The 25428-nt window shown below is 35.6% G+C and overlaps 1 protein-coding gene across 9 annotated transcripts in view; it reads left to right on the top strand.

The window, feature by feature from the left end:
- Positions 1-25428, top strand: part of LOC132700053 (bromodomain adjacent to zinc finger domain protein 2B) — a 131331-nt gene that overhangs the window by 91009 nt on the left and 14894 nt on the right. For 8 of the 9 annotated variants that reach the window (XR_009618597.1, XM_060667175.1, XM_060667210.1 and 5 more), the window contains 12 exons: positions 2-120; positions 180-334; positions 3581-3779; positions 4074-4139; positions 5580-5624; positions 8251-8304; positions 8626-9736; positions 12333-12764; positions 14580-15209; positions 17755-18080; positions 20381-20559; positions 23481-23724. Coding sequence is in view for 8 of the 9 variants with exons in the window: in XM_060667175.1 (XP_060523158.1) it covers positions 2-120; positions 180-334; positions 3581-3779; positions 4074-4139; positions 5580-5624; positions 8251-8304; positions 8626-9736; positions 12333-12764; positions 14580-15209; positions 17755-18080; positions 20381-20559; positions 23481-23724 (3560 nt within the window). In the remaining variant the exon portion in view is untranslated. The remainder of the gene's footprint in view (position 1; positions 121-179; positions 335-3580; positions 3780-4073; positions 4140-5579; positions 5625-8250; positions 8305-8625; positions 9737-12332; positions 12765-14579; positions 15210-17754; positions 18081-20380; positions 20560-23480; positions 23725-25428) is intronic. The other variant, XM_060667203.1, reaches the window with a different exon arrangement.

Genomic DNA, 25428 nt, shown 5'->3' with positions numbered 1-25428 from the left:
GGTTGGAAACGGGAAACCGTCATCAGGGGTCTGACCAAAAGTGGCGGGATAAAAGGTGACGTCACGTATTCCGCGCCGGACACATCGAATAAATTTAAGCAGATGTCTGACGTCACCCAGGTGGAGATTGGTCGCGCGAGCGCGTGAATTTTATATTTATGATTCTTCTTTTTTTGCAGTACTTGGAATATCAGAAGAACGTCGACTTAACCAGGGACAATTTTACGTTTAGCTGCCGTGTGATATTGGGCGATTACTTGCAGCCCGTGCCAGCGGAAATGCAAACCGATGCCAACGAATACGTTTACCTGACCGAGGAAGAGGTCACGAAAAGGTGAGTTGATTTGTGACTTCGATCCGTTATCTACTGTTTTGGAGATGGCTTACACTGGATATTATACGTACGCTTTTGTTTACAACTAACACACTTTAAGTTAATCTTTCTTTCCGAATATTGACGATCAACCTAGCTATAACGACTATGTTCATTGCTGCTCTAAATAATTTTGTTTTTGATAACCATGTTCTTAAGTTTTTTAGCCCAGATATTCGTCTTCGTCCTGGTCTTTTTTTACCGTAGACTTTCACTTGGGGAACAGATTTTAAAAGGCCATATTTACTTTCGTTCCTCATAATATATCCAAGGTATTCCAGCTTTCTTCTCCTGATGGTGTTCATTATTTCTAAAATCTTTCACTATTATTTTTCCCTTTTTTTATTATTCTATTTATTATTATTGTTTTATTGATTACTTTTTGTAAGCTGTTCATGCTACAGTACAGATTGAAAAGAAGAATATTTTTTTCACAAAGCCATTGAAAATCCGAGGAACCGCCCGTTTTTCTATTCTTTCCGAACATTGGCGATCAACCTAACTATAAAGACTTGGTCACTGCTGCTCTAAATATGATGATATGATATGTTGTTTTTTTTGAAAACGATGTTCTCCAGTTTTTGAACCATGATATTCTTCTTCTTTCTGGTCCTCTTTTACCGTAGAGTTTCCCTTGGACAACAGATTTTGAACTGAAACTTTAGTCAAGCTCTGAAGAAGCCAACAGGATGATTGGCGAGACGTCAACAACTTCGACTAAGCAAAAACCGACGCAGGAGGAATCCAGAAGTTTTGTAAAAAGTATGGTTGCTGGATGGTTTGCTTTATATTATTATTATTATCCAATAAACAAAAAAATTTACCTCCGAAACGTCAAACGTAATTTTTTTTAGCTTTTAGTTTATAGCCGAGCATTTTTTTTAAATTCTTTTATGATTTATATTTTTCTGCAAAACGGAGACTTAAGCATTTCAACTAAATAATCGCTATAATGAATAATCTCTGTTCGAAAACAACAAAAACAATCGCAACATAACCACTATGGATGAGTTGAACAATTATATGACGTTTGAGACATCAAATAAATTGACACTTACTCCCAGTGTAAAGCCAGCTTCGTTAAGAATTTTGTGAAGAAAATCATCCATTGCTGCATGAATTTATTCTAGGTGTAGAACATGTGTTTTATCCAGAGCGCGATAAAACTGCGATTTTGCTAAAACTGTTTTTTTAATGGGTTTTTGAGCCGAGTTCTTATCACTTATGCTAACTTTCATTTTTATATCATTTCAGTCTTAATAAAAACGGCCTATTTTGCTTTCCGTCAGCAGCAGTTTAGCAAGAAACTCGCACTTGAAAGTCCGACTCTCCTATTTATAAAACCCGGAGCGTGTTAACATGAGTAGTGTGCCATGAAACCTGTTGCTATGAAACCGAAACAAAGAGTAAACTTTCAAGCAAATTTACATTCTGGGATTGTTACGTTTTTTTGTCTTCGTTCTTAACTTCGTAAAATGTCTGTCCGATTTTGTGATCATAAGTTGGAAGAAATCAAATAAATTGATTCATTTTATTTCCTTCGTCGTAGCATTTCGCCAATACAGGCCCAGTTTCGCAAATAGAAGGCATCCGACCATTCCCGATGGAGACATTTTATTTTGAGAAGATAGTGCTAGATACAAGTATTTTGAGTCCTGTCTGATGTAGTTACGTTTTTTTCAGAATTTTTGTTACTTGATCATTGTAATTTTGAACATATGACAGTACTACAGTGGAATGGAGTTGCTTTGTTTAAGTTGTTCTGGTGCAGTGTATTTTTTGATCAAGCCTATGATATAATTTGACTGGAGGTAGTGATACATAGATCTGAAAAGTAAGGAATTGTGTTTTTCAATTAATAAGGATGTGTCGAAGTTAAGAAGGGTTTTTGTTCTCTAATTCTATATTGAAAATGACGCATCCATGGAGTTTAGGTAAAGGATTGAGGAGATTACCATAGTTTTGGTTTTAGATGGGACTTATCTGTGGCTAGTTTTTCAAAATATTCTTTAGGTTTAAAGACAATCTCCATTATTGCTTCTATGTGAAGTATAGAAATTTTTTGGATAAAATGAGGTCTGCTGTTAATTTTTCGGAATTTAAGGTACCTGGTATTTCAGCAACGTGAACTTTAGTAAAAATCTATACAACGTGAAAGCCAGCTCAGCTAATTTAATATTTTTTTAGTTCTTAAATTATTTGTTTTTAAATTTTAGTATTTGAATGAAATGAACATTGAAAGAACCGAATTACAAAAACTAAATTAAATAACAGAGTCCTAAAGAATAATGTGCATTTATTTTTGGAAGATGTCTTCCTTCCTTACCGAAAAACTTCGTTAAGTGGATTTTCGTGTATATTCCAATGGCCGGATTTTTAAGGTACTGCTTCATCACTAGTAATTTAATACGCAACGGCGGTAAGAGAATATTTTTTGATGCGGGAGTTAAATGAACGCTTTTTGGCCAGTTCTTCTTCGCCCAATATTGCTGTCTGTTTTTACTTTCCAACTCACACAAAAAGCATGGGTACTTCATATATCCGGACTGCTGACATAATAGAGGTCCCACAAGTTTTGAGTGAAGTAGTAGTTCCAGATTTTCGTAGCATTATTTCATTTGCACAGAATGAACTACGGGTACAGAAGTGTTGTGCAAAAGAACTACTTTTAGCCTGAGGTCAATAAAAAGCCTCCAGTCCTCAGAATTGTAATCTATACCAAATTTCTTTATTAGATTAGGAATATCGCTGCAATAAACAAGTGAAATATTTTGTTCAAAATAGTCTATAAATTCTGTCTCACGCTGCCTGCATAAAGACATTTTAACGTAGTGTCAGCAAATTTTTATTTCGAGGTCTAGATGCTAAAATTACAGGAAGATCTTTAGGTAATCCTAAGTCTCTCACTAAGTCATAACTGTGGTCGATGGGAAACACGCCATATATCACTATAAAACTGGTGGTATCTTCTAAATTGGCTGAATTCTCGTATTGGGACATGTGGTCCAAAAGGTAGAGGCTTAATTGTAGACTTCAAGGTGTAAACTGACATACCAAATCACAAAATGCTTGTTGGTCTGTGTTATACGTCCAAGAGGTAGAGTTTTGTGAATTTTGGAAAGAATCGAGGAACTTTCATGTCTTAACTATTCTTTGATTTGATGTTACGCTGTGTCGATACCTCATTGTCATTCGGTTCTGTTGCAGACTCGATGAAATTAAAGCGACAATGAGAACGAGTCTACCAGTAGAACAACGAATCGAAATGGCTAGGAAACAGCAGGCCGCCAGGGCGGCAGCACGTTTGGACCGGGAACAGCAGCGGATAACCAAAGAATTGGAGAGAAACGAACGGCAGGAAGCGGCCCGCAGAGAAAGAGAGGCCCGGTCCCAGCAAATGATGGAGGTGCGTTGTCGAGTCAGGCGACTAACTTTTAGTACTTTTAGTTTGACCTTCGACGTGCTTATTATCGATAAATTTACGCAACATTCGAAAAGTATAATAATTCAGTTTTTAGGTTTTTGCGTTCGGCCATTATATTGCCATTATAATATTTTCTGCCGCCATTTAGGGTAGTCAATGTAATGCCGAAAGTTCGCGACAGTTTTTTACGTTCATAGATTTAGTTTAAGTTTTGCGCGTAATTATGTTTATTTTTGTATTATTATTATTATTTACGCTTCCCGATTTGCATGGCAGGCTAAGAGAAAACGCCAGGAAGAGTTAGAAAAGCAAAAGCAAGAAGAACAGCAGAGAAAACAGCAGGTAGGTTAAAAAAAGTATTAAAGTAGCGTCCTACTGAAAATGTTAATCCAAACAAAATAGTTTGAAAGAATTGTTGTAAATGAGGTTTGTGGTCAGTGATATATTTTAACATCAACTGTTCTTAATATGCAGAGTGCGTGGCCTTAGTCAGCTTTAAAAATGTGCGTAGATAATTAATTAGAGTTTGCTTCTGAAATATTCCCAGTAGAAACTTCAGAGAAGAAACGAAAATAATTGCTAGAATTTGATATTAGTTTCAAAACAGCTTTACAATAAAATTTATTTCAAAATAATACATTTTTTAAATATACAATCTGTTGTTTGAAGCATTTAATCCAGAGTTAGTAATTTTAAAACGAATACTTTGAACGAAAGTTTTTCAAAGATTTTCAAAATCCAGACTACTGAAATTGTTTTGGCATCTTTAACATCAGTTGCCCTTGGCCTTTCGTAATTTTTATCTAAAGAATACTACAAAAATCTAAAGAGAACCGGTGTCGTGTAACATATATCGTAGTTTTAAGACAAAAATGTAGCACTATTTTTTTTCAGATGTTAGAATTTTAAAATCCAGACTATTAAATTTTATTTGGTATCTCTGATACGGCTTGCGCTTTACCTTTCTTAATTGAAGACTAAATAATACTATGAAAATCCAAACAGAACTGGTGTTTTCTAAGATATTTCGTAGTTTTAAGACAAAAATGTCATGACATTTGATAAAGACACGGTGTTGTCGAAACAATTGTCATGTAAAAATATATAATTTCGTGAAAATCTGAACTTTTAGTTCTTATTTATTTTGACAAAAATGTAGCATGCAATTGTTTTCTGATGTTGCAATTTTAAAATCCGGGCCATTATTATTATTTTTTTTTTAGTATCTCTAACACTATGTAGCATACAATTTTTTCAGATGTCGAATTTTTAAAATTCAGACTATTACAAATTTTTGGTCTCTCCAAAATTAGTTCCTCTTTGACTTTCTTAATTTACACTGTTTAGACTGTTACAATTTTTTGTATCCCTAACATCAGTTGCCCTTTGCTTTCCTTATTATATGACTAAAGAAGACTACGAAAGTCCATAGAGAACGTTTGTTTGCTAACCTAGTTCGTAATACTAAGACTAAAATGTTGTATACAATTTTTTCAAATATCGGGCTTTTAGATTCCAGACTATTAACATTTTTTTGGTATCTCTCCAGTTACACTTTTTTTTTTTCTTAATTTATTACTAAAGGATTGTGATTTGACTGTGATTTTTTCTAAAAGAAACGAGGCCCCAGTTGCTAATTCGAAAATAAATCTTTCGGGAGCCCAACGGACAGTGCTTGAACGCTGTGTATTATTTTATAAAAAAAAAACCTTTATATATTTAAAAATTGTTGTTGCTTCAATCAAAAGTGTCATACCCATAATTTTGAAATATCGGTTTTAGGAGCGAGAGCTGAAGAGACAGCAGGCCGCAATGCTAAAGGAACAAGTAAGTCTAGTTTATTTATTTGCATTTTTTTTTTTATATAAATTAAAACGAGGGTAAATTTCTCCCTATCCGATACACAATTCACTCATTAACCTATGAAAATTTTTGTCTCGACGTTTTTAATTTATAATTTATGTTGTGGTTATGCCGGTAAATGCAGGATGAGTTTTGATTCATACATTTTTTTTAAGTATCAGTTGTGTTCATGAAAAATTTTCCCTCAATGCTTGAACGCAACCTCCTTTTGATGTACACGTCGTTCATATAGCATTAAGCATGTGCTGTCAAACAAATATAATATTTGAAAAAACGAGTTGAGATTTACATAAACATAACTGTCTTTTTATGGACTATGATTATCGCTAAGCATAGGCGAAAGCAGAACAGAGGAAAACCAAACCACACGTACATGCTTTCTTTTCAAGTGCTGGTTTAATTAATTTTAAAATGGAAATTCATTTAGCCTGTCGGTGTGTTTAAAATAACGTTTTTGTTGTCTGTTTCCTTCGAAACTGCAGCTATTAAACAATTGCGATCAACATAATGTGTACAAGGTGACTTAGGAGGGATCAATACCTTATCTTTAAAAATTTATTTGCAATTAAATGATCTTTAATTTCAATTATCACTCAATTACATACAGGGTGGTCAAACAAGGTTATATTTTTTTAAATGAACGCCCAATATTTTATTACATTTTTAAATACCTCTTTAAAAGACGAATCCAAGGATATATGTAAATGTCTATATATATATATATATCAGGTTTCAGATTCAGGTTATGTTGAAAAGTTTTTGTTACGTTACTTTTTCTCAGATAATATTCGAAATTGAAATCTTTTTCTCAAGTAGCGATGTTTCGCAAAATCTTAAACAACCTTAATATACCTGTATATTTTTGCATTTCCGGATAGCCCTTTAAAAAAGACGATATAGGTGAACCATGGATCGCAGGCCAATGTTCACATATATCGATCCGGCGATCCAATGTTGGCAATTTATTCACGATTTTTATCAATTTCCAGGCAATATTAAAGCAATTAAATTTCTTAGCTTTCACGAGTTTCTAATGTTTTTTTTTTATGAAATTGCTGGATGTTTCAAATACCGTGAAATATTATAAAAATTGTTTATTAGAAAGTAGATATATGAATAAATATTATTTAATTTAATTACTTTGTTTAATATTAATTAATTAATGCATTACTTCAACTTTGAAAATAAACTTTGAGAACTTGAGCCATATAAGCAAGATTAAAGATGAGTTAAAGTGTGGTGCAGTATGTGGAGAAAGAATTTTGGAACCAATATTTTATGAAGAAAATTTGACAGCCATGCAATTTTTCGATTTATTAAGAAATAATACGAAGCCTCTTATTGAGAATCACTGAATTTTCAAATGCAAATGACAATATGGATTGTGCAAACTACACCATCCGGCCAGTAAGGAGTCTGGATTTAAACCCACTGGACTTCTCTTTGTGGGATACTTTAAAAGAGCTGGTATACAAACATAGATGTTTTTGCATTACAACAACATATTTTATATTGAATGCCACAAGTCATTTGGAGGTTATATATACCACTCGCATTTCTCAAAATGGTGGACATGTGGAAAAGTTGATATAAAATTATTAATTTTATGTTTGAAAAAGTTTGTCAAATGTTAATGTTTTAAAACTATAATAATCTATAACTTTTACCGTGTTTTAATTAAATGATTAACGATACAGCAATTTCATAAAAAAAATATTAGAGACGGTTCCAGAATTGAGGTTAATAAATTCAAAACGGTGCATCGCAGACCATTGTTCATATATATCGTTGGATTTGTCTTTTAAAGGGCTATCCAAAAATGCAAAAATATACAGGATGTTTGATTTACATAAATATTTCAATTTTGAATATTGTCTGAGAAAAAGTGTTATTTTTTAAAATATAACCTGGATCCCGATGATATTCGCTAAGGTACATTGGAGATTGATATAGAAAAATTTATGTATATCGTTCGATTCGACATTAACAAAAGGGGTATTCAAACACGTGGGGTGTTTTCTTAAAAACAATATAACTTTATTTGACCACCATGTCGGTAATTAAGTGACAATTGAAATAATAATTAATTGAATTAATAAATTGAAATAATAAAAAAAACAACTTTTGTATTAAAACTTTTTTTATAACACTTATAAATTTCGCGATAAGGTATAGGCACCTCTTAAACCTCTTAAAGATATAGATATTTATAATAACTTTACAAACGAAAGAGAAAAAGGGAAAGCAATTAACAATGTGTCGCCATTTCATCAGTTTAATAGTTGCAAGTGTCATCATGTAGAGGGTGGCTCACAGTGGTTGACCCGTTAGACGTATGTGAAGAACTGAGAAAGAACTTTCTTCATAAATTAGTTTTTCGTTTCTCGTTTTATAGTGTAAAATGTCGAGAATCTGTTTATTAAGCATTTACATTCCATGAACTTTAAAATTAAATTGATTTATTTACTTTTAATAAAAAAATTGTAAAAATAACCAAAAGAAACAATGTGAGCCACCCGGTATACTATACTAGCATACCACCTTGTCGATAGCTTTTGTATATACTGTTACGCCGTTTTTCTATCTTTAGATTTACATACAGGAGATCAATAAGCAACGTGAAATGCTGTACACTGTTGAGTTGGTATGGAATACAATTGAGTGTCATTTATATTCTTTTCTACCGTTTATTTTTGCATATGGCTTACTTAACGCTAATTTTAATTTTAATTTTGCGCACACTCATCATTGACAATGCTCGCCCTGTCGAAACAGTTACACTTTGGTGGTGGAATTTTGCCTTTTTTTCGTTAAACAAACCTATTATTAACAATCTAATAATGTATCTGAAATATAAAAATGCTGCTAATTGATCCGAAAATAATAATCCTTGGTCGATGTGAAAGCATGGATACGTTTTCGCGCTCGCGAGCCCGACTCCCGTTTAGGGCGTTTTTCTCGACAGGAAAAGGAGCGGAGACGGCAGCACCTCGCATTGATCAAAGCGATGGAGAGCCGCAGGAAGCTGGAGGAGAAGGAGAAGAGGAAGCAGCAGCTGTTGGCCGAGAAGCAGGCGAACAAGGAGCGGAAAATCGAGCAGCGGAAAGCGGAACTGGAGATCCTAGCGGAACTGAGGAAACCGTGCGAGGACCTCGAACTCGACCAGCGCCCCCTGCCGGAATACGACCGCATCGCGGGCCTGCGATTGTCGGGCAAAGCGTTCGCCGACGTGCTGATGATTTTCGAATTCCTGCACAATTTCGGCGAGACGTTGGGATTCGACATGGACTCGTTGCCCACGCTGGACTCGCTCCAGCAGGCGCTCATCCCGAACGATCAGTCGTACGACGCGGAAGAGGAACTCTTTTCCGTCATGACGCACCTGTTGGTGTGCGCGATAGAAGATCCCGGTATACCGAATCCCGCGCGTCACACCACCATATTGGGCCAGAGCCTGCGCCAGGCGGACATCACGCACGCGAACCTGTCGGAAATATTGAGGATCTACTTGTACGCGAACGCCACCGGCGAAGTGAAAGCGTTGACCGGCGTCCATTTCGAACGGGACAGGGAGAAACGCATCGCCGACCACCATCAGACCGATCACGAGATGAATCAGACGATCAACGGCAAGAACGCGCAGTACTACGAGTATTTGCACGAGAACGCGACGTACAAGATGTCGGTGCTGCTGAAAGAGAGACCGTTCATGGCGTTGTCGCCGACCGACAAGGCGGCCATGCTGGCGTTCGTTTGCAACGAACTGTTGCAGAACAAGGCGGTCGTCAGGCAGATCGAGAGCTCGCTGGAGAGCGTGGCGCATCAGAAAAAGGAGAAGTGGCTGCTCGAGAACAAGATCAGGAAGCTGAAGGTCGCGCACAACAAGAAAATGAGGACGGAAGCGTTGGAGAAGTCGCACAACAGATCCGACCTGGACGAGTCGTCCGCGCTGGACTCGCCCAGCCTACACAAGGACGACCTGCTCGACGACGAGGAGAACGAAATGAGCGAGAACGAAAGCGTCGGCACCCAACCAGAGGAGGAGGAGGACAACAAGCTCTCCGCCGAGGAACTGGGCAAGTGCTTTGATTTAAATCCATTTAGGGGACAATTTCATCTTAAGAACTAGAATATACAATCCATTGTAGTATTTCAAATTTGAGTTGTATTCCTAAAGTGTTCGACAGTTTAGTCTGCGACTATTTATCTGCTGGCCTGAAAGGTTGCTTCGTCGACCAACAATTTGAAGTTCATGCCATTTACACAGACTTTTCAAAGGCTTTTGGTCGAGTAAATCATCAAATCTTAAAGAATAAATTGCGAAACATTGGAATCCAGGGAAAACTTTTGGAATGGTTAACATCGTACCTTACTGAAAGAGTGCAGATTGTGCGCGTCCAAAGCTCCCAATCCACCGAAATAAAAGTGCCTTCTGGTGTTCCACAAGGATCGCACCCGGGACCCCTACTCTTCAATGTCTATGTGAATGATATTGCCTCATGTTTTCATCACCCATTTTTCCTATTATTTGCTGACGACTTAAAATTCGATATGAGAGTCCAGAATGCTGATGACTGTATAAAATTTCAGTACGATTTAGATCACCTATCGCTATGGAGTGATTTCAATGCAATGAAACTAAATACTTCTAAATGCCAACTAATGAACTTCTACCGGAGCAGAAACCATTTTTTACCACATTTTACGTATAACATAAAAGGGTCACCATTATTGCAGGCATCCGTAATAAGGGATCTTGGAGTGTTACTCGATATTAAGTTGACTTACACTCACCATGTTTCATTTATTGTGGTGTTTAATTTATTGGTGCCTCGCTACTTTTATATGGGTCCTTACTGTCGTGTCGACTAACTATACTAATATTAATTTTTGGTTGATAGGGTCTTCATATATCTATCATTCTGTTTTAATTTTGTTTACTATTTTGTTTATGTGAATCCTATTTTATATTAGGCGGTTAGCCCGTTGGTAAATAAATAAATTTACGTTTAATTAATGTCGTAAACGGTGAGCGACTAAGACAAAAAACGTCGATATCATTACATAGATAGAGAGGACCTCTAATCAAAAAATTGTTTTTTGGGATTACTAGGTGAAATACAGGTGATACCCTTACAGTACTTCAAGGAACATGAAAATTCACCTGGCTCAGCAGCTCTGGGCAATCCACTAATGAATTACAAAGTGAAATGAAAGGTTCGGCAGTGAGGGAACCTTAAACATTCTTAATAACTCACACTGTGGCAGTCCTTAGCCCCTTATTTGACTGAATTACAATACATAGTATGTTTACAGCACAACTAAGTACAAAAGAGAACAATTATATACATATGTATACATACACATAAGATTAGATAAAGTCTACAATAATAATAGGTTTAACGACATACATACATACGTAACACTTAAATGAAAAAAAGGATGATATCTATCAAAACCAGACAGTGGCCACCATCAAGAATCGGGAAATATTTTATCTTCTGTTTGTATTCTGCTACAGAGTAAAATCAATGCTCCAAAGAAAAAAGATTTTATTTTGGTTTTAAAATTTTTAAATAGCAAGTTTGTGCCTTGATTTGCAATTAAATAGTATAGTACATTTAAACTTCGAAGCAAATTTGATGAGGAAGTCAGGTATTTATTATTATCTGAGTCTACTAAAAACATATTTTTTGAGTTATGGTTATAACCCCAAGATTCTGAAACAGCTCTCTATATCCTGTGTTGCATATAATTCTGATCGCTTTTTTTTGCGTACGAAATTTTTTTATGGAATCTATCGAGTTTCCCCACAGTATAACAGCATATGACAAAATTGAATGAAAAATAGACTAGATAATCCTTTGCGATTAAATTTTTCAATGGTCATAACAAAAAGTTGACACTTGGGAGGCGCTAAATTTTAAAATATATAAAATTATAAAATAGTAAATAAGCAATATGGTCCCTCCAAGAGAGCTATCATGCAGAACCACACTCAACAACGTCGCAGATCTTCCTTCCGAAATATTCACATTTGCTGAAAACACTAACGAGTGGGTTTTATCCTCATTTAATATTAGGCGATTCACTCTAAACCGATATTGGTATGTTTTTTCGCCAACTGTCTTTCCCCTATAAGAATTTCTTCATTTGTGTTTGATGTTTTAAAATTAAACGCAGTCACAGGGTCCATATGGCCAAAGAGATCGTTAATATAAACTAAAAACAATAATAAAATATAAACTAAAAATAATAATGGACCTACAATGGAACCCCGTGGAACTTCCGTACATTACATTTCGCAAACTTCACATTTTGTTGTTTCTGTTTCTGTCTGGAAAGTGCTAAGTGTAAGTGCAACTGTGTGGGTGTTTCAGAAACAAAGCCCACGAAAGTTCGAAAGAAATGGTAGCCAATTTTTTCAGGAAAACCGTCCTCGGTGCAATTGTTTTTTTGATGAAAGGTAAAACAATTAATTCTGAATAGTACACAACCATTTGTTTGCCGAAAGTCTTCGAAGAAATTAGAAAAACCAACCGCCTAAGACGAATCACTCTCTACGACGACAATGCTAGCTCTCACCGACCAGTGCAAAGAACTTTTTCCATAGCCCTTGTCTCAAATACAGCCTCTGACGACTTGGATTTTAATTAATTTATTTATTTACAGGGAAGAAGCTCGAGAAGTTGCTGAAAACGTCGGAAACCCAACTGGAGTCGCTCAGTAAATCAATGCAGCAGCTTAGGGCCGGTAATTTCGGGGAGGACCGTTACTTCAGACGGTACTGGTCGTTACCGAAATGCGGCGGAATATTCGTCGAAGCGATGGAATCGGCGGAGCCCGAAGAAATGGAATACCAAACGATCAACGATCAAAACGAGAGCATCAATAACGGCATCAGGAGTCTCAACGAACTGAACAGCGTCATGGAAAACGTAGACAAGATCAACGACAACAGCATCGATAACGAAGTCAGCGACATCATCGGCGATAAGTCGCAGGACGTGGATAAATCCACTGAGGCGACGACGGACGATAACGAGAACGAGCACCGGAAAACGCCGAACAGATTAAAGCCAACCGAATTGGAGTCTAATCGAGGTATATTTCATAGCAACCGCTATCTGGTGTCAGACTTGACAATAGGTTTGAGGACAAGGTTGAAAATGGATTATTATCCAACGCTTGCTTTTTAACTTTGGAACAATTAAGCGTGAAAAATAATTTTTTTTTGGAAAAATACGGTCAACTTTCTATATAAGCAACCTCTATACAAGCAACTTTTTTTAGTTCAACTGTTCTGTATGAGCAATTTATTTTTTTAAAGCTAAATATTAGAGTTATGTTTAGGTCAATTCAGAACTGAAGTCAGCTGTTCAATTTTAAAAAATGCTGCTAACGTTGAAGTGAATTTCTGTTAATTCTGTTAGTTTTCCGTCAAGTAATAAATTAATTAATATTTTTGTGCTTTAAATTCAACCATAAAATATGAATCAGAAGGTAAGAAGATATTCAATTAAGTTAAAAGATCCGTTTTAAAGGACATTGAGTATGGTAAAAAAACAAAGGACAATTTCAAGCAATACAAAGGATATGCATACAAAACGTACGTGAATCATAGTAAGATTAAGCTAATGAAGATAATAAAATATAGTGAAGTCGATGATAGAGTGTTGTCTCATTTTCTAAGTATTTTCAAGACGCACGGCTTTTTTATAATACTTTTTTTTATCGAAAACTACACAACGTCAGCTACAAATAAAAAAATTATGTATTATGCAACAAGTGCGGTGAACGGCATTTGACTCACGAATGTATTTGACACGAGCGGAGAGCGCGTTTAATAAACGAGTGACTTAAAAAGTTTACAGAACGTTTTGCATACTATACTTTTTCTATGACGGTTAGTTTTTGAGAACATTTTCGCTACACAACACGAATACAACATTCACTGACATGAGGTTCAAAATTAACAAACGTCAAAATTCGAGCCGAAACATCCGAAAACATCCGATTGCTCCCGGAAATGTCCGAAGTGGCTCGGATCCGCGGGAAACGAAACTGACGTGGTAAAGTGACCCTTCCCGCACGCTAGATCGGTGTATAATTAAGTATTTCACAGAAGGGAGTAGAAAAATATATTATCCACACCTTAATAGGCCTTTTAGATTTATATTAAAACTTTTCAATTACATTCTAAAAATACAATAAATTACACTCCAAAATATTTTTCCTAAAAACAGAAATATATTTACTCCTTAATTAATCCTAGAAAACTCGTCTTCTCCCTGTCATTTTGACGTCATACTAAGTGGAGATAAGCAACGCATTGTGGCCGTTGTGTTTGATTTTATTTTTCAATATGACCGAAGGATTTTGTAAAAGCAGAATCTCCTAGCTCCTTTATCGTGTCTAATTTTTTTGCAACATGAGGAAATTTTTTATGTCTGTGTATATCCTTTTTGTAAAACTCCCAATTCAGTACTGCTTGAATTGTACTATAGTTTTTCTCAATCTTTTTTGAGCTTCGAGCATTTTCCATTCCATATCCTGATTCAACTGAAAAAAGACTTTTAGCTACATTTTTCGTTGTTTTACTTGAATAGGAAAATTAATAAATATTTTTCTCAGATCAAAAATGGTTGTAATTTTACAACAGCATTTTAAATTCAGAAATAACTGAAAAAATGTCAAGCTGATAACTGTCAACACGCAAACAGCAACTAGAATGTCCAGTTCAAATTTTGATTTTTTATTACGACGTCAGTGTTTCAATTATGGGGGATACTTTTTAAAAATATGTCTTCAAGGATCCTGTTGTTAATAAGTAAATAGTTCCATTGTCCTCAAATCTATCGCCAAATCCAGGCGGCGATTCCAAGTGTCTCCAAATAATAATCCTTTTGGATTAATTAGAGAACGTCGAAAACGGTGAACTGGACAAGAGCGAGCGCAATCTCGCGGAACTAAAGAAAAGCGTCGACGATATAGTACAAAACCTGGAGCGGAATATCGAAATGGAGAAGGAACAAAAACTGAAAGAATCTCGCAGTATTAAGAAGGAGGAGCCGGGGGTGGAGGACGAGGAGACGGTGCCGATAGCGAACCGGAAGTTTAACCTGTTCGAGAGGTTGGGCCAGTGCATGGAGCGCGAGAACAAAACGGAGGAAGATCTGAAGGCGGACGTCAAAGCGGAAGTGAAGGAGGAACTGAAGAACGAGATACTCAAGGAGCTCAAGTCGGAAATCAAGAACGAGATAAAGGTGGAGGCGATCGAGGAGAGCGAGCGGAAATGGTTCAGCATTTTGCACGCGGACTGCGCGACGTGCGACGAGGTGCATCTGACGACGGGCAGCAAATGGGAAAACGGCAACGTCGGGGCGTGCACCCGCGACATAACCGAACTGAAGATTCCGGTTTTCCCGCCTCCCGGCTCGAATTCGGTCAACTATCATCACGGGTGCGACAGTCCGGCGCCGCTTCAGATGACAGCTGAGGAACGGGCCCAGCTCGAGCACATCCAGAGGCACGGCATGCCCGCATCCGGTACCGTTTGTTTATTTATTTATTTGGTTATTCAAGGCTCAACAAAAAAAAACAATTAATATGGCCGAAACGCGCATATTCATCAATAAATTAAACTCACAGTGACGGTCAGCAAATTAAAAACTATGGTTTTAGCATATTTTCTACTATTTACAAACTCTCTGCGTCAGTACTGTTGGCTCTTCAGAGCTTAACTGAAACTGGCTCCCAGTCTACTTTGTACACAGCTATATATTGTTTGAGGAGGGCGGAGATAAAGGAGGGGCATGAACATTGTCTCCTATGACTGATTCCCCTATTGGTGAAAGTTGAAAGAACATAGAATCCATTTTTTCTAAAGTCTGGAAGCAAACTTTCTTATCTTAAATGAAAAATGAGAAGAACACCTTCTTATCTAAAACCAGAAATTTCCTTAGCCATATATACTCTATACACTCTCACATATGTTTTACCATTGAGTTAGAAACCATTCTTAGATATTTTTATCAATAGAAAACCAGACCGAGCATTGGGTCATTCTGTTTATATGTAACCGGCCCAAAAATTATCAGTTATCAAATCTCTCGTTTATAGAGCTGTAAAACATCTGCTCTTTTCTCTAATAATTTCAACATTAGAGGTATTAAGCGTTCGATTACTTCACCACTTGCCACTGCTCTCCTTCCTTACATTCAAAACTTCGCTGACCACATATCCAAATTTCTTAAGAGATATAACATCAAACCCATATTTACCATTTGTTCAAAAGTCTTCGATCCGTCATAGACAGAAAGCGTTTCAAACATATGGGACAAGAAATGTATTGGAGAGACCTAGGCTCAAAGGATATGAAAGAGTCTTAAAACTAGAACAAATAAACTCATCAGCAACACAATCACGAAACCGGACATAAAATTTTATTTGATAAAACTAAAATTCTTGCATGTAATCAATTCTTCTACCAACGAAAGAGACGATGTTTGTGCCCCTGTCTTAGCTCCGCCCCCTTAAACAATATATAAGGAGATACAGAGCAGAATGCGAGTCAGTTTCAGTTAAGCTCTGAAGAAGCCAACAGAATGATTGGCGAAACGTCAGCAAGTTCGATTTAGCAATAATCGACGCAGGATGAATCTAGAAGTTTTGTAAATAGTATTAGAGTAGCTTGCGGAAGTTTCTTTGAAAAATTAACTAAGTTTTTATTGGATACTGTACTGTGTGTATCGAAGTGTCATCTCTGTCATTCTCCTGTTTGTTCCAAGTACGAAGAATCTGGCTGTGATAAAGGAAATATAATAATAATAACATTTATTTTAGGAATTAGATAATACATACAGAAAACATATCATGTGCACAATGAATTTGAGAAATTTGTTCAGTCTAATACTTGAATACTTAAAATAAAATAATTAAATTAAATTAAATCACATTGTTATTAAATTTATCACCCACTTGATTTATCACTTCCATAATATCATAGTTAACACCAAACAACCAGGAGTCAACAAGCCTCTTAATTTTCTTTGTTTACTATTCTTTACTATTATCCAGATAAGATTGAAAACTACAGTGTTTTTTCTTTCATTCAATAATACACTCTTAACAATATCCTTTATCAAGAATGTTGGCATTTCTGTAAATAGATTTCTTTTAAGGCTTGCTTTTTAAAGAATGTTCTACTTATGTTCATACACACTTCTCTCAATTGGTTTAGCATCTAATGATAAGTAATATCATCAAACACGTGATTGATATCAATCTGTCTCGCCCATGTCTTGTAACTTACTACTTATTTAACGTGACCGAATAATACTTTAAGTGTTTTAGCCTTCTCGATCACCGCCCTAGTCCTATCCGTTGCTACTTCTTCCCAATTTCGTATTCCCAATATATGACATTATCTTACCACCTTTGTTTAGGTTGCCCTAGTGGCCTTCTTGCGATTGGTCTCCATTTTCCACTCTGACTAATTGACCTGTCCATGCAAGCCTCCTGGACCTTATTATACAAGTGAGCCATGGCGTTTAATCATTTCCCTTATTTCACCACATCCAACAATCGGATCACTATGTCTTCAGTTTTTTTTTTCTTGGTAGATTGCGTGGTCGAAGTAAATTGCTCAGTGCAGCTATGACTATAAGGTACTGCATTTCCTTTCTTATGCCTTTTTTTTGTTTATCTGTCAGCCCAGGTACTTTCACTCTTCGAATGACCCATTATCTGTAATTAGGTTTCTGTCTGTGTGGATTCCCTTCTATCTAATTTCATGTATTTAGTTTTATTTTTACTTGCCCTGAGGTCTCTTTCCCCTCTCTTGTATTAGCGTATGAATACTTTCTGATGGAGGACCCGGCAAAATTCAAGACAACATACTTTGGGACACACCATACCCATGTATTGTTGACACAGCTTTAGTTCATTAGTCATATATCAAGCGCGTTCCGGAGTGTTTTTTTTTTTTTCACACACCACCGATATTTTTTCGAAATATTTACGTATATTTATCGAACACTGAAATAACTGCTGGTTCAGGTCTTCGACAAAATAACACCAGGTTGATTTGTAGGTACCAAGAAGTCGGTACCGCCGGAAAAAAGGTACGGCTGGTGGCGAGTAACGAGCTGCGAGCAGCTGCGCGAGCTTTTGGACAACCTCCACGTGCGAGGCGTGCGCGAACGCGAGCTCAAGCGGAACTTCATCGTGTACATGCAATCGACTTACCAGAGGCGTGGTCGCCTGTTTATAGCCGAAGGCGACAATGAGCTGACTGAACTGTCTGGAGAGCACATCGACCGCGTCAGCTACGCCGACGTCGGAGCACCGGCACCGGACGAACCTGGATCCTGGAACAGGGCGGTCGCCCATCGGGTCGATCTATTTTTGCTCGAGCAGGTGAGGCGCGATCAAAATTAAAAAAAAAATGCCTAAAGGATATTTTTTCAAAATGTACGTGTCAGAGATAAAGGGAAATAAAATAGAATCGAGTTGCTGAATTTTTATGATATTCTTAATAATTTAATTGAACTTAAGTTGAGTAAATAACATTAGATGTGGGTGATTCCGTTCTGTTACTATTTTTTTTTTCAAATTTCTAAGATTTTAAAACTAACTCGACTTTTTAAATTTTTTCATGCATATTATGCATCTATTTTACTATAAAAGTAAAAGCCTCAAAAGATTTTACTACAACTTCAATTCATTTATTCACGGTACTGACAGAAAATAAGTTTGAGTTCTTAAATGAAAATTGGAGTGTATTGCTAACAAAAAGTGTTTCCCATACGTGCCCAAATATTAACTTGGATGATTTTGTTCCAACTGTTACTTTTTTACTTAAAATTCCTAAATTTTTAAAATTACATTAAAATTTACTTTACCAAAATTTCTAAGATTTTAAAACTAACTAGAATTTTTCAATTTTTTCTTGCATATTATTAATCTATTTTACTGTAAAAGTAAAAGCCTCAAAAGATTTTACTACAGCTTCAACTCATTTATTCACAGTACTGTCAGAAAATAAATTTGAGTTCTTAAATGAAAATTGGAGCGCATTGTTAACAAGAAGTGTTGCCTACACATGCCCAAATAATAACTTGGATGATTTCGTTCTAACTGTTACTTTTTTACTTAAAATTACCAAATTTTTAAAATTAAATTAAAATTTACTTTACCAAAATTTCTAAGATTTTAAAACTAACTAGAATTTTTCAATTTTTTCTTGCATATTATTAATCTATTTTACTGTAAAAGTAAAAGCCTCAAAAGATTTTACTACAGCTTCAACTCATTTATTCACAGTACTGTCAGAAAATAAATTTGAGTTCTTAAATGAAAATTGGAGCGCATTGTTAACAAGAAGTGTTGCCTACACATGCCCAAATAATAACTTGGATGATTACTGTTACTTTTTACTTACATTTACTAACATTTTAAAATTAAATTTAAAATTTACTTTACGGAAATTTCTAATATTTTAAAACTAGACTTTTTACATTGTTTTTATGCGTTATGATTCATCTATTTAACTGGAAAAATAAAAATAATGACATGACAATTGTTTCGACAACACCGTGTCTTTATCAAATGTTTACATATATAATTTCGTGAAAATCTGAACTCTTAGTTATTATTTATTTTGTTAAATGGATTTTCATCAAGTAAAAGCCACCTGAGTTCAAAATTTGTAAAAATAAAAGCATTAAAGGATTTCACTACAACTTCAAAGCGTCAAGAACAAAAAACAAATTTCCAATTTTTCATTCCACGGTACTGACATAAAATAAGCTTAAGTTCTAAAATCGTATAAACTATTTGCACTATTTCACCAACTCCATGTTTGTAAACAGTATTCGGATGGCATAATTACCGAGACGTTTTATACATCTCAAGAAAGATGGCGCTCAAGTCATATAAATTAAAAATAAAAAAATCGTTAAATTTTAAAAACAAATGTTATTAAACCAAAAAAAGTATCATTTCTTTTTAGTTTGATCATAGAAATAAGAATTTCTGAGGTTATTTTTAAAAATCATAAGTAATATATGTTTTTTTAACTTGTATTTGTAGAAGTAAAACACCTAGAAATATTTAAGCTGACTTTTTACATTTACGTATCTAATATTTATAAACAAAAATATTTTTTTCTGCAACATCCAAAGCATACGAGAGTGGTTCACTGAAAGTTAAGCGCGCCTTGATGCATATGCGGACTTCATGAGAGCCTTTAGTCCACCTTTAGTATAGTATCTTATCCGTTTCTTGTCAGTACCAAACAATGTTAAGTAATGTTATAACATACTGGTTGTTTAAGCCCACAATTTAGGTTATGTGTTGTGTTTATATAAAGTTACTCTTTACGTTTGCGTCGGTGAAACGATAGAACGTAAAAAGACGTTTTTGGCAATTAGTAAAATTTGGACTATTTTTTCCCGCAATATCCGTTTCATTTTTTGATTTCACCTTTTTGAAAATTGATTATTTTAATTTTTAATTTAACATAAATCTTCGTTTTTTTTTAGATGTTTTTAACTCTAACTACTTAATTATGTAAAGTATTTTGGACATACGCTACGTCTCTCGATGTGTGGCGAAACTAAATCATGCAATTAAAAACTGTTATTATTTTTAAACTATATTATAACACTAAATAATTCGGGTAGTAATTTTTGCGATTTTGTGTTTTCGATTTTTAGGTGGAAGCTCTGGAAGATAAAGTGGCGAGCGCAAGCATGCAGGTCAAGGGATGGAAAATGCCCGTCAGAGATTCGCAAGACATACCGGAAGGGGATATCGTCAATATTGTAAGGGAGCGACTGTCGTCCCTCGAGTTGAACATCGAAAGAAGATATTTGAAGCCTCCTCTGGGAATCAAGTAAGAATAAAAGAATTTATTGATTGATTTAAAATTGATATTTCAAGATTTTGTATGTGAGTTTTCACTTTCACATGACCACACTTTATTTTTCTTTTGAACTTATGAAAAAAAAGCAAATGCGCGTCGCAAATTAAAAAAAAAAATCGTCAACTTCACTCTTTAGAAACGGAAGATGAAAGTCCCTTTTTAAAGTAACGTTAAGTTACCCTCACAGATATTAATAGTGTCACCAATTACCATAAAAACACTAGTTTATAATGCGAGTCATTGTTTATTCAAACAATGAAAATATCACCAACGTTTTTCCGAATAACATATACTGAATATTGAATAAATAAAAAACTTGAGTTATTGCAAACCGCTGCACTAGAGAGCAACAAACTATGAAAAGAATTTTAATCTTTAAAAGTAATGAATAATTTTTTTATCTTTACGCCGATCATTTGTTTTTATTGATATGTTCCGAAGATAATAGTAATTGAACTCCAACCGGAGCAGTTGTGTAATTACGTGACGTATGGTGACGTAATTAAGCATGATCCGTATGTCTTAGCTATAATGCTACCATTTTTAGATGCGTCCCGATTTTAATTAATACATTAGTTGAAAGTAGGTAAAGAGTGGGCACATTATTGGGGGTCTGTACCTTTTCTCAGGAACTACGGATTTTAGGAAAAAAAAGTTTATACAAAAGTTTTATGGTTTAAACTAAATTTAAAAATTATCTATTTTTTATATATACGGGTTGTTCGATAAGTGCTAAATTGACATTAGTTTCAAAATGTGAAACAAAACACCCTATATATTTTAATATTTTTAGAATCCTTGCCAAAAATAAAGGTAACGTTTATAGAAACTACTCATTCGAATTATGTATAGTTTAGTCAGAAATTGAGGTTATATAAATTTTTTTATACAAAATTATTTTCGTAGTTAATATGGTCTCTAACTGCTGGCAGTAATGACTACTTGATCAAATTTTAAACACATTTTGGTGATCTGCCACGACTAGGTATTTTAAAATTATACAGGGTGTCTTAAATTAAAAGAGATTTTTTTTTTTTAATTTCAACTTGCAGTATTCATTTTTTTTTTTAATGAGAGGCGCATGTTATTGATATTTTTTCTCCGAGCGGGTCAAAATACTATAATTTGGTATATATATGTCTTATACCTAAATCTAATGGTTTTTGAAATACTGACACCTAATTATTTTAAAGAATTTTAAAAAAGCATATCATTCTTATTTTTTAATTAATTTTAAGGATTTTTGTAATGGGTGATGGGCCTTTTTTGTAGGTAAAATCAAAACGTCATATTTTATACCATCAACGATTTAAAATAATATGTATAATTATGATAGTTTAAAAATTCAAAACAAGTAACAATAACAAGTAAATTAAGCAACAAACAACAGTAACTGTAACAATTAAAGTAAAAATTAAGGAAAAACAAAATAGAAAATCTACAGTAGGTTTTCAACATTGGGTTATTCTGTTTACAGAAAACCTACATACAGGCTGATACCTGAATGCAATGTCACATCACCATCCATTATTAACTCTCCTGTTTACAGAGTCGTAAAACTATCTCAGTCCGAGTCATTGAACCCAGAATTAAAACACCTTACCTCTGCTCTTCTCTCTAATAATTTCCACATTAAAGATATTAAACTTTCCATCAAAAAATACACTTCACCACAACCTTCCAATAGCAATGAGGCCGAAAGCAATCCTACACTTGCCACTGTGATCCTTCCCTACATTCAAAACATCACTGAACACATATCAAAAGTTCTGAAGAAGTATAACGTCAAACCCAGGTTTACCGCTTATCCAAAAACCTCTCAACATCTTCGATCCGTCAAAGACAAAATTCCATTTGAGACGCCAGGAGTTTACAGCATTGCATGCATATGCGGCAAAGAATACATTGGAGAGACCGGACGAAAAATATCAGCTAGGCTCAAAGAACAGGAAAGATCCTTAAGACTAAGACAAATAAACTTATCGGCAGTTGCCGAGCACAAACCGGACATAAAATGTTATTCAATAAAACTAAAATTCTTGCATGTAATCAATTCTTCTACCAACGGAAAATCCGGGAGTCCATAGAAATATATAAGCAACCTAATAACCTTAACCGCGACTCAGATCTCTACCTGTCACTAATATGTGAATTAGTCATCCGAGACGGTGTTTATGCCCCTTATTTAGCTCCGCCCCTTTCAAACAATATAAAAGCAGGTGCAGAGCGAGTTTTAGTCAAGCTCTGAAGAAGCCAACGAGATGATTGGCGAAACGTTAGCTAATTCGAGTCACCAAATACCGACGCAGGAGGAATCCAGAAGTTTTATAAAAAGTATTACAGTAGCCTGTGGAAGTTTCTTTGAAAAATTAGCATATCTTTGATTGTTCCCCATAAAAAAAAACAGTGTTGTAAGACCTGGACTTGGAGATGTTTCCAGAATGGATTACTAATTAAAACAAATTTTGATATAGGTTAACTTGGAATATTTTTGAGGAAACCCGTTTTTTCTATTTTACAGTAGAGGTTACGCTCCCTAGCGGCCATTTTATGAACTTGAAAATAATTTCCAGCTTTTTCTCTCGGCCGATTTACCCATAAATTTTCTTTTTCTAAATTGTAGGACTAACGGTTCCTGATATATGGCCGATTTCCTTTATTTGGTGGGCCACCTGGTAATGAGTAGAAAATCTGAAAGACATTGAAAATTGTCGTTTTTGTGGGTAAACTATTAGCCATAAATGAAAAACTGCACAAGATGGGATAATTCGGTTAGTTGTGAGATTGCGAAAGCAAACAATCTTGTGTTATTTATCGGAAATAGTTGTTTCAAGGCGAAGCAAAGCACTCGAACTTGATGAACTCACTTCAAACTGTATCATTTGTTTCAGCACCAACATCCGTTCGAGTACTGGCGAAGCCACTAGCCAAGTCGGCAGTACCAACCAGGAGTCGTCGGCGTCCGCCGGTACGGCGACGGTACCGTCTCAATTGGTACCGGGTCCCGACGAGATCCCGAAAGGTTTGACCGTTTGGCGGGAGGCCATCAACAGGGCCGTCACCTCTGCCCAGCTGGCGATGTGCCTGTACTCGCTCGAATCGTCCATCGCGTGGGACAAAAGCATAATGAAAGCTGTGAGCCCCCCAACAGAATTTAGCTTGCAGAACGCTCGCAAATATAACAGCAAACAGAGTGTGGGTGCTTCACTCGCTTTTAGTAGCTAATATTATTTTGCGTGTGAGTGGGCGCGCGGTCCGGGGTAAAGGCGGGTACCTACGGCAAAATTCGATGCGCGTTTTTTATATTCACTATATAATCGCATATAGTAAATTTTAAATTTAAGGCAAAACTTTATTAATGGTTTTTTAATGGGAAAAAATATTTCTGCGCAAAATTCGAGACTTACAGTTCACCCGGAGCACTTTTAATATGACGTCACAATACATTAAATGCCAACCGGTGTCCTTGCACATATTTTTGGATGTACATGAATACTTTGTAATTGCCTTCTAAAATACGATAAGTTACACTCCGGAATATGTTTTCTAAAAACAACATGTTCACTCTCTACTCAATTCTAGAAAGGTCGCCTGCGGATTTTAACTTTGACGTCATAAAAAACGCTACTCCGTTGCCTGTGACGTCACGAGGTATGTGGAGACAATGTTGTTATGCTCATTTTTTAAAATATGCAATATTTTTTCATCGATAAGTTTAAAAATAGTGACTTCCCTTAAAATATCTTGTTCTATTTATAACTGTCATTCGATTAAGTAGTGGGCAAGTCTGCTTTCTGTCTTTTTGGCAGGCAAAAATGCCTCCCTTCGATAAAACTATAATAATAATAATAACTAACAAAAGTGAGGTTAGGTCACTATTTATCTTTCATTTAATGAATTCGAAAGTAATTTTTTTTAAGTACCTTTAGTTTTTAAATAAATAATAAATAAAATACTTACGCAAAGTGGGCTTCACAATGGTTATGGATTCCTCCTGCGTAGGTTTTTGCTGACGTTTCGCCAATAATCCTGTTGGCTTCTTCAGAGCTTGACTGAGACTGACTCGCATATTTGCTCTGTACCTGCTTCTATATTGTTCGAAGGAGGCGGAGCTAATGGATGGGCATGAACATTGTCTCGGATGCCTGATTCCCATATTGGTGAAAGTTGAAGTGACATAGAATCCCTCTACCTGAAACTCTCAACATTATTTCAGATATTTTAAAATCCGAGAATCTAGAACCAAACTTGCTGATCTTAATTTTTCTACCAACGAAAAATTCGAAAGTTTATAGAAATCTATAAGCAACCTTACCCAATCTTAACGGCGACTTGCTGACGTTTCGCCAAACATCATGTTGGCTTCTTAAGAGCTTAACTGAAACTGGCTCGCATTTTGCTCTGTACTTGCTTATATATTGTTTGAGGGGGGCGGAGCTAAATGAGGGCCATAAACACCGTCTCGGATGACTGATTCCGATATTGGTCTGAGTCGCGGTTAAGATTGGTTAAGGTTGTTTATAGATTTCTATGAACTTTCGGATTTTTCGTTGCTAGAAAAATTAAGATAAGCAAGTTTGGGTCTAGATTCTCGGATTTTAAAATATCTGAAATAATGTTGAGAGTTTCAGGGATAGGGACTTTAGAAAAGAGGGATTCTATGTCACTTCACCTTTCACCTATATGGGAATCAGTCATCCGAGACGGTGTTTATGGCCCTCATTTAGCTCCGCCCCTTTCAAACAATATAAAAGCAGGTGCAGAGCGAGTTTTGGTCAAGCTCTGAAGAAGCCAACGAGATGATTGGCGAAACGTTAGCTAGTTCGAGTCAGCAAATAC

This window comes from Cylas formicarius, unplaced genomic scaffold (assembly GCF_029955315.1).
Source record: "Cylas formicarius isolate icCylForm1 unplaced genomic scaffold, icCylForm1.1 PGA_scaffold_10__41_contigs__length_53128322, whole genome shotgun sequence".
Lineage (NCBI taxonomy): Eukaryota > Metazoa > Arthropoda > Insecta > Coleoptera > Brentidae > Cylas > Cylas formicarius.
This window is presented reverse-complemented; position numbering and strand designations above follow the sequence as displayed.